Source organism: Poecilia mexicana, unplaced genomic scaffold (genome assembly GCF_051168715.1).
Source record: "Poecilia mexicana isolate PSO_F unplaced genomic scaffold, ASM5116871v1 scaffold_13, whole genome shotgun sequence".
Taxonomy (NCBI): Eukaryota; Metazoa; Chordata; class Actinopteri; order Cyprinodontiformes; family Poeciliidae; genus Poecilia; species Poecilia mexicana.
In genome coordinates, this window is record NW_028263382.1 from 15,589,623 (window position 1) to 15,599,331 (window position 9,709).

The 9,709-nt window shown below is 39.6% G+C and overlaps 1 protein-coding gene across 1 annotated transcript; it reads right to left on the reverse strand.

The window, feature by feature from the left end:
* Nucleotides 1-1,876: 1,876 nt before the first annotated feature.
* On the reverse strand, nucleotides 1,877-9,629 carry LOC106914173 (TRPM8 channel-associated factor homolog). The gene is made up of 12 exons (XM_088011753.1): nucleotides 9,541-9,629; nucleotides 8,638-9,403; nucleotides 8,090-8,306; nucleotides 7,701-7,992; nucleotides 7,047-7,348; nucleotides 6,754-6,928; nucleotides 6,582-6,676; nucleotides 5,876-6,086; nucleotides 3,271-3,507; nucleotides 2,940-3,163; nucleotides 2,675-2,788; nucleotides 1,877-2,495 (listed from the first exon to the last, which is right to left on the reverse strand). The coding sequence occupies exons 2-12, from the start codon at nucleotides 9,282-9,284 to the stop codon at nucleotides 2,262-2,264; spliced, it is 2,748 nt and encodes a 915-aa protein (XP_087867879.1). The 5' UTR covers nucleotides 9,285-9,403; nucleotides 9,541-9,629; the 3' UTR covers nucleotides 1,877-2,261.
* Between the last annotated feature and the right edge of the window lie 80 nt (nucleotides 9,630-9,709).

Sequence of the window (9,709 nt, forward strand, 5' to 3'; positions counted from 1 at the left end):
TCACAATAACTGCTGGTTTGGTTTGTTAGTGATTTTCAATCTCAATTTAAAATTGTGTGATACATGTAACTGTAAAAAAAAAAAAAACGGTATTTGCATCTATTTTTAGTTGCGTATTTAGGAAACAAAAGTTTATTTTTGCTTTATTAAACATTATGACTTACAGATTTTATCTCACTATTACGACAAACATGTTCCATGTGGAGCAGTGATTTCAAAATGTGTTTTTATTCCACCTTAGAAATATGTTTTAATTGCCTATTAAATAAATTCAAAGACATGTCTGCTGAGTTTACATGTTTTTAAGTTCATAGACGAGAACATACATCGTTTGAGTAACTTTGTTTTTAAATTCTTTTAAATGAATATTTAGAAAATATTTATCTTACATTAGTACTCTGATTAATAATTGAAAAAGATGTAATTAGCTGTAATTTGTAGACCACGATTTGGCCTTCTTAAAATTTTCGTATTGGGAATCATAAGTAATAACCACGTGAACACCTTCACTCTTTTTTGTTTGTTTGTTGAATGAAAATGGTGATTTGTTATGCAAAGCAGGGTGTAACAGTGGTAGGAAGTTTATGCAAGCAGTGAACAAATCTCTACAAAATCTTCACAAAACACTCTAAACCTGTTTATTCCATTATTATGTGTCTGACAAATGGACCTATAAGTCTTTGTTTTATTCACGCCCCCAATGAGACAGAAAGCAAATTGATTACTGCTTTGAACTTCCTAGACACTATCAACTTAAAAACAATAAAAATAAAAAAACTTAAGTTTTATTTATTTTAGGAGCTTTCAGTGACACCAAAACATTTTTTGTGTGTGTGGAATTTGTCCTTCCCCTTTGATTCACTCAAAATGTTGGATTTTTCTAAACTTTTCAGTGTGAGATCATGCCACAGAAATAAATGTTATTTATTTTCAGGATCTTTACTCGTCATGCTTAACAAATTTGACCTCGTCTGTAATTCTCTGTTTTCTGCTAAAACGGAGGATGGTGTCGCTTCTCACCATGATTTTACTGTATTTTACTCATCTTTAGTCCTTAATTTTTCTTCAGAAGTTATTTTACATAATATGCTCACACTGTATGATCAAGAGGATTATTTTAGTGAAACACTATGAAGATTGTACAAAAAATAGATCTTGAGATGCAGTCAGAGGTGCAGTCACACCCTACAGCTGGTGTGACTGTTCCTGTTGCTGTGGGAACAAACAGGAACAGTTTTACAACCACTTCCTGTCTGCCAACCTATAATTCATATCTCTTAATTTACTTGCGAGTTGAGACAGAAAACTGTCTGTTTCTCAATTTGACATCCAGAAGTCAATTAGGGACACTGAAAAAAATGTGTTAATCAGTTTTCTGAGATGTGTCTCTTTTTTTTCCACTGGCCCTAATCCTCTCACATGCCACATCTAAACTGTGAAGCAGCTCTTAAACATGGGATATGTACATTTTATGAAAAATATGTTTCTTGCATATTTGTTTAAACTGTCACTATGTCACAAAAATATGCTATGAAACAGATAATTTGTGAAAAAATGTAGCTCTTCCCCCTTCCTCTAGTCCTAACTACAGAAATACACAGCTCAGTCAGAAACAACCAATCAGAGCCAGGAGCAGGGTCTTAACGATGTCAATCAAGCTTGCGTACATCCTTCTTGGACGTAAGCTAGCATTAGCTCTGCAGCACAGATAGCTATGGCAGTAAGGTTTAAAAGAAGGTAAATACTTGATCCATTTTAGTTTTTATCTAAACCTGCTTAACTTTGCAGGATCATGGAGGAGCTGGGCTAGAACCTGTGGTCATTGGGTGAGAGGCGGGGTCAGCAGGAAGGTCAGCAGTCAATCACAGGACAGATGTTTGCTTCAAAGACCCAAATATTGCTAAGGGTCTTTTTATTGTTTGTTGCCAACTGTCAACTTTTAGGCCAGTTAACAGTGTTACTAAATGTACAGATCTCAAAAGAAAGTTATTTCTTATAAGATTGCAAAAAGTAAAACAATATGTTGTAGAACATTAATACAGAGAAGTTTTATATTTATATATATATATTTCTTATATTTGTTTCCCAACTTCCCTGGGATACAACTTCAAAAGTAAAGTAAAAAGTACCAGCCATAAGTACCTCTCTTTTCAATGTCTTAAATAAAGGTGAAAATTCAAGAAAATCAACGGCACAGCTCGTCTAACGAAACTGGTCCTCATAACCACATCAGTGCTCAGTAACAATCAGCTCTTTGCCATTCAGACCATTGGATGATCAGTCCAAGCAGGCAGGCTGGATAGTTTCTCTTCAGTGGCCTGTTCGATAGGCCATCCCCAGGCTTTGAAGAATCCAGTCAGGTTCATGCTCACAGTCTGGGAGAACGTCTCTGCATACAGGTTCATCTTCCCTTTGTTGTCTTTGGGAAAGTTGTTCATCTTGTGGTAGGCAGCAAACACTTTCTTAAAGGCATCCCACCCAAACTTCTCCTGGAGCTACAAGAACAAACAGAGAAGTGCAAAGAAATTACAACAAAAAATATATATATATAATCTTTCGACAAGATTCTCATCAGATATATTTGAACTATTAATCATTTCTGAAAAGTTGTCACTGTATTTAAGAATTTTGATTAGGTTAAAGAACCATTTTTTTGCGGTTATAATTCCCTTACCTGCAAGTATGTCTCCAGGGCCATCCACATGCTCCAGCTGCTGAGCTTTTTGCCTCCTTTGATGTAATCCTGAAGTCGGTTATTTCTTTTTGCAGAAGTTAACGCTCCATGAGCCTGCAGTAGCCAAAGTATGTAGCAGCATTTGTAAATACAGATAAAGTATTAAAACAAAGATTTATTTAAATTCTGGTCATAAACTGAAGCTTGTTTCAAATTTGTGTGGACCACAATACATCAACCTGTTTTAGGTATTGTTTTCCTTTACCTTGTCCCGTTTGATCCCAAACACCACTTCATGCACATACACTGACCACAGGTTGCATGTGCACTCTGTGGTGTGTGGAGGGAACTCCCAGCAGCCTCGTTGTTGGTTGTGTCCGAGCTCATGGATGGCACCCCAAATGCCTTTGGTCTTCACATGGTCAACATCCACCAACCCAGTTGCAGAACCCCTGTGTGCCATTATAGGATAACCTGCATGCATAAAACCTGAGCAAAAAAACAATAAAATCCTGATTAAAGCATGAAGGACGACAGCACTGTTTGGGGAGACTCATCAGGATAAAAAATTAAGTGTAAAAGATAAAAATATCAACCGTGAGAAATTTGAACGTCTGCCACAAAACGCTCTTTCCGTATAAATTTGTGGGGCTTGGCAGCCAGGTCAGCGATGGCCTTCATGATGTCATTCCAGAGGACCGCCAACTTATCGGGATGATCGAGACGTCTGACGACATCAGAGGGTACGGTGAGGATGATGTTGTCAAACTCCAACTCCGCCCAAGGTGAAGGGGCCGTACACAACAACGACCATTCAGCTTGAGTCGTAACACCTGAAAAGAAAATAACAAAAAGGTCCATTAAAACAGAGGAATGAAGTAACATACTGGCATTCAGTAAAATATTATAAGTAGAAGTAGGATAGTGTCTGTTTCTTTCATATCCACATGACTGAAAATATGAATTTACAATAGGTAATACAGGAGGAGACATTTCAAGAATTAATTCAATTTGTCTCATTAGTCAGACCTTGTATTGATGTCACAGAGTTCTTGCTGCAAGTCAGAAAACTATATTAGCTTATTTCCTTTAAAGCTAACTGCTGTTACCACTTGGATCTGTTGATGATATATTTATTTTCCTTTTAGGTGTTCAAACACTATCATGTTTATTAATTTTGTAGTATCATATGTGTCACTTTCTTTACTTTATGAAATACAAAGCATAAATAATCTGTTAATGCCAGCAGTTCTTAAATTCAACAGGAGTGGCGGCCACTAAATGCACCCTTTGACTGGTCGGTCAGAGCCAGTTTTTTCCAATTTCAGGGAGCGTTCTCATTGAATTCCAACCAGAAACTCAGGTAATACGAGTGTCAAATATAATGTAAGCAGTCTATATACACTTACACATGGGTAGCGATGCTCTGTGGTCTGGAACAGAAGACTGCAACTGTCTATTCTTTTCAACAGATTGTTGTGTCTCCAAAAATGGACAGACTCAAGCATAATTTTAAGAGATCAAGCCAGACAGAAAAATGGATATTTGTGAAAATAGAGAAAAGTGGCTCTATATCTTTTCTAGTGATGGCAACCACTCAAAACACTTTTAAAATATATAATTAGTTTAAACTCTGTAAATTTGGGATTAAATGCCTTGTGAAAGATGTATTAAGGACACAATGACAGGTGGTGAGAGAGTAAGTTGGAATAAAAACCCACAACGTTTCAACTACAAGACAACTAAATGGTGAATGGACTGAAAGTATGTATCAATCAATCAATCAATCAAATTTTATTTGTATAGCACATTTCAGCAGCAAGGCATTTCAAAGTGCTTTACATAATTTTAAACAGTGAGAAAGAAAAAGAAAGTAATAAAAAGATAAAAAGAAAAGATAAAATCACAGCCTAACAGGACAAGGCCTCCAGCCTTGCAGCACCAGGCTCCGTCCGCCTGTTTCGCGAAAATTTTGCGTTAGGACTTTCGCTGTCCTACGCGGATTTTGTGCATTAATTGGTTACCTGTTAGTCTAGAATTTACAGGGTTAAACAGTGAGAAAGAAAAAGAAAGTAATAAAAAGATAATAAAATCACAGCCTAACAGGACAAGGCCTCCAGCCTTGCAGCACCAGGCTCCGTCCGCCTGTTTCGCAAAAATTTTGCGCTAGGACTTTCGCTGTCCTACGCGGATTTTGTGCATTAATTGGTTACCTGTTAGTCTAGAATTTACAGGGTTTTATATACGCGCAATGACTCCCAGTCACTCGCAAATACATAGAAGGCATCAATTGCCATAAGCAACTGTAAACAGGTGGGTTTTAAGTTGAGATTTAAAGGCACCCAGTGTTTCAGCTGTTTTACAGTTTTCTGGAAGTTTGTTCCAAATCCGTGGTGCATAGAAACTGAATGCTGCTTCTCCTCGTTTGGTTCTGGTTCTGGGGATGCAGAGCAGACCAGAACCAGAAGATCTGAGGGGTCTAGATGGTTGGTACAGCAATAACAGATCTTTAATGTATTGTGGTGCTAAACCGTTCAGTGATTTATAAACTAACAACAGTATTTTAAAGTCTATCCTCTGAGCTACCGGGAGCCAGTGTAGGGACTTTAAAACTGGTGTTATGTGCTCTATCTTCCTGGTTCTAGTGAGAACGCGAGCAGCAGCGTTCTGGATCAGCTGCAGCTGTTTGATTGATTTATTAGTCAGACCTGTGAAGACGCTGTTGCAGTAATCAATACGGCTAAAGATAAACGCATGGATGAGTTTCTCTAGATCCTGCTGAGACATTAGTCCTCTAATCCTGGAGATGTTCTTCAGGTGATAGAAGGCCGACTTTGTGACTGTCTTTATGTGGCTCTGAAGGTTCAAGTCAGAGTCCATCACTACTCCCAGGTTTCGGGCCTGTGATTCTCTAGTCATGCTGAACACTAAAGCGCATAAACAGAACCAACTTATTCACCACTATGTGCACATCCATACACTTGGGTGCATAAACCGGTGAGCAACTTGGGGGATCAAACCTACAACTTTCAGCTATGGGTATCTCCCTCAAACAACTTTTCTCCAATTCACAGTAGATTGTCAAACTTTTTTTGTGGGAGCCAAGCTGAGGACTTTGCTATCAGCGCTTTCATTTTGTTTGGCCACTGATATATGCCTGAGATATACTATGCTAAATCTGTAGCTGATCACCACACTCACCTGATTTGTAGTAGGGTGCAGGAACAGCCATCTGTACAACAACCTCCAATCCCTCTGCCTGTGTTTTGGGTGGGGCCACAAGGTAAATGAGTCCTCCCCACAGGTTCGACACCTGGATCATCTCAGAGGTGACAGGAAAGCGTACGTGGACACGCGGAGCTCTCTTCAATGCTGTTGCTTTCAGGTGATCTGTTTGACAGCCTATCTGAATCTATGGAAAGAGTGAAGTACAAGTTAAACCTCTGAAGGATGCATTCCTTCAAGATCCTTCTGTGGCTGCAAATGCTTCCTGTTTGTACCCACTTGGATCCAGTAATCTTCCTCGTTCCAGAAAAAATGTGTCTTACTTTAGTTCATTCCTGTAAAACTGGCGGTTGATGCTGATCATCAGATAATTAGTTAAAGAACATACAAACAAAACCACCTTGTGGCAGTGTTCCAGGCAGGACTGTGGTTGCATTAAAACGGTTGTGTTGGGTACAGACAGGGCCGTGGCTGGTTAGTTTCAAGGTACACTTTTAAAAATGGGAGTTTTGAATTCATGAAAGCTTTCTGTCATGTCATTACTACAGAAAAAGTTTAATTATATTTGAGTTTTTTTCTGGATGTTTGGAACCAAGTCACTCAGCAATGACCTTCAACATCATGACAAACTATTTTATTTATGGTTAAAACCATATTCACAATTGGATTTTGTGTTAAGTACCTGCCATCCTTTGTTGACGATATCTGCTGGTACGGCCACATATGTCTTCATACCAGGAGAAAGGTAGAGACCTGTGCTGATCCACTCCTCCCCTCCTGATAAACACAACCAAACTCAAAAGCTCAAAGACAAGCTCATGGCATTATTTGTTAGTAATTTACAACAAAAAGACCTTCTGTCTTGATGTCCAGCTTGACCCTGTGATTGTGGACAACTGGCAGCAGTGGATTGTCCCTGATGAGGTACGGCAGGAGGTCGTCTGGATTTGGGCAAACCTTGTAAACTTCTGCCCCAATGTTGAGCAGAAGGTGGTCTTTGGGACTTTTGACAGGGCATTTTTCACTCACCTTGGTGATGAAAATAAGAAAAATAAGGCAATTTTGTTTGAAACCACTGGTATGTAGTGTAACAATATTCCTGAGTTGTTTTAAAAAATGCATTAAAAATGTGTTAGTTTCTCCTCACCTGTGGCATGCCTGACTTTTTTAAGATGTCTGTGAGTGTTGCCACCACTTGAGAGTAGTGGCAGGAGTCATGAGCTTTCATGGTCAAGTAGGTGGAGCAGTCGCTGCCCAGCTTTTTGAGGAATTCCTCCTCATGTTTGCTGAGTGTTTCCTGCAGAGCTACATGCTTTGCAAAGCGGTGCAAAAGATGCCGGAAATGGTAGGTGTCTTTGATGGCCTGACTGGGATCAGGAACCTTGTATGAACCTGCTTTAATAGTTGACTTCAACAGGCTCAATCCCATTTGGTTTAGGAATTTGTTCCCTGAAAGACACAGAATTAAAACATATTTGTCTTGAAACACAAAGGAGTGTTATGAAAAATCCTTCCTCGCAGCAGCTGTAAGACTTTGGAATCATCACTGCTCCAAACAAACTCCATAGATGTTAAAATTCCTGCTTTTTGTAAATAGTTTACTCAGTTTTGTACAAGGGTTTTTGCACTCAGTTGCACATGTCAATCTAGATATGCTAATACCTGTATAAGCTTGAAGTTTGCATTTTCAGGCTTTTGATACAGTTTTACATGATTGCTATTAAGGGTCAAATATGCAACATTTGCAAATCCACCAGAAATGCAGGCTTGACTCTTGTATTAATTTTTTAAAGTTTTTTACCTCCAAATTCTGTCATTGGGTTTTTTCCACCATGGCTCTGTGCCCAGTACCAGGCATGTCCTCCAATCAGAAGACCTCCTCCTTCTGCTACAAAGTTCTGGATCTCTTCCCAGTGGATTTTGGGGTTCGATGGAGACACAAACACACTCAGGTCTTTCTTGATGCCTGTTTTCTCCATTTTTAGACCTGAGTCGGTAGCTATCTTAATCCCATTTTTCAGTGCTACTCCAACAACGCCCCTTCGTCCTTCGTCCAGCCAGTGTAGGGCATTCTTCCAAAATGGAGCATTTGCCTGGGTTATAATTAGATGTTGAAAGAGACAAGAGAAAAATTAACCCAGTTTTTTTGATTAACTTTAGAAAGTTTTAACATGTTTTTGGTTACTTTACCTCAGCACTCAGAACTCCTTCATGTCCCGCAACGATGACCCGACCTTGGCCATAATAGGCTCCGGCCAAAAATGCCTGCCCACCATTTGCTACACCAATTGGAAATGCTAGCGGGCCATGGACCATAACCTCTGATGCTAGTGAACCATTTGGGATGGCGAGCTCTGAAACACCATCAAGTAAGAACTGCAAGTCGTCCTCAAAATCCTTCCCTACTCTGTATTTGAAAAAGGAAGCACATTTCTGTTAATTACCATTGCTAAGTACTTTCTTTCTCTGAGAGTTAAAAAAAAGATCCTAGCTCTGATTTTAATAACTAGTATTTTTAAAATTCAAAACGTCCAAAAACATGCACAGATATAAATAAATATATACGTTTAACTCCTCCTGAATGTCTAAAAATTTTAATAAAGAGTAAAGCTTATATGATATTAATTATCTTAAAAATGAAAGCAAACTGAAAGCAATGTATTTAAATCTGATATTTTAAACTCAACATGAAAACATTTCTAAAAGAGGAAATTAGAAGAAATGGAGTGCATGCTCACACTACAGCCATATAGGAGGATGGGATCTGTGGGTAGACTGGGAGGTTTTCCTCCTCTGCTGGATTCTTAGAGAAGTAGATCCCTGCAACCCCAGACACCTTGTTTCCATCAAAGTGATGCAGTGTGTTCTCCTTAGGGTGATCTGCAGTCCAGCTCCACGCCTGGCCGGCTATCAGCACCCCTCCTCCAGCTTTCATGAAGGCCACCAAGTCTTTCGGGTCAGCACCAACGCTGTACGCATCCGTCACATACACGCCGGTCTTCAGATTGCTGTCAAAGCCCCCCACCACTTGTGCTTGGAAGGTGGACTTGCTGAGGTTGTTGCTGACCACCCTGACGCTGTTGTGCACAAATACAGAAGGGTCATTTGATCCATCACCCCGCAGCCAGATCAGGGCGTTCTCCACCAGAGCAGGAAAGGCAGTCAGGTAGCCTTCATGACCCAGAACAACAATCCTCCCAGCACCATACAGAGACGCAGCCATCAGGACCTGACCTTTGCTGTTCATGGCTAAAGGAAAGGCATGGTCTCCGATCAGCAGCAGGTCGCTGGGGACAAAGGGGCCACGAAAGTCCAGCTCCTTCACTCCTTTCATGAGGGACAAGTAGGCTGCCTGATGGTTGACTTGGCTGGTTGGGTTAGACATGATGTAATCTAGTTATATTTGATCAGTGAAGAAAATTAAGGATAGTCTCCAGCGATGCCTTAAGTTCAATTTGTCAACATCCAGTTTAATAGCTCCAGTGCACTTTATGGCTGACAGGCCTATAGGAAGAAACACGAATGAAATACAAAACAATACTGATGAAACTTGTGACAGTTGAGTTAAAACACAAGAATGTATACCCGCAAAGATAAAATATGAAATATCTGTTCAATAGTTTGCTTCACAATATGCATACCTGAAAGTTCCTGCTTCGGTAGTGTGCTTCACCTATTGTTAACACAGACACAGTAATACAAATGAAAGCTGAGCGGGGAGGGATTATCAGTCAAAATATAATAAAAAGAGGAGGAACTGCAGAGATAAGCTGGATGGAAAAAAACTGTGTGTCAACAGTCTAAGTGTGT

Excerpts from the sequence above, each read along its gene's own strand:
- LOC106914173 (XM_088011753.1), bottom strand. The coding sequence starts at position 9,284 with ATGTCTAACCCAACCAGCCAAGTCAACCATCAGGCAGCCTACTTGTCC. Across the intron at positions 7,349-7,700 it reads CCCAATGACAGAATTTGGAG|GGAACAAATTCCTAAACCAA; the intron begins GTAAAAAACTTT and ends TGTGTCTTTCAG. Across the intron at positions 3,508-5,875 it reads TGCACCCTACTACAAATCAG|GTGTTACGACTCAAGCTGAA; the intron begins GTGAGTGTGGTG and ends TTTTCTTTTCAG.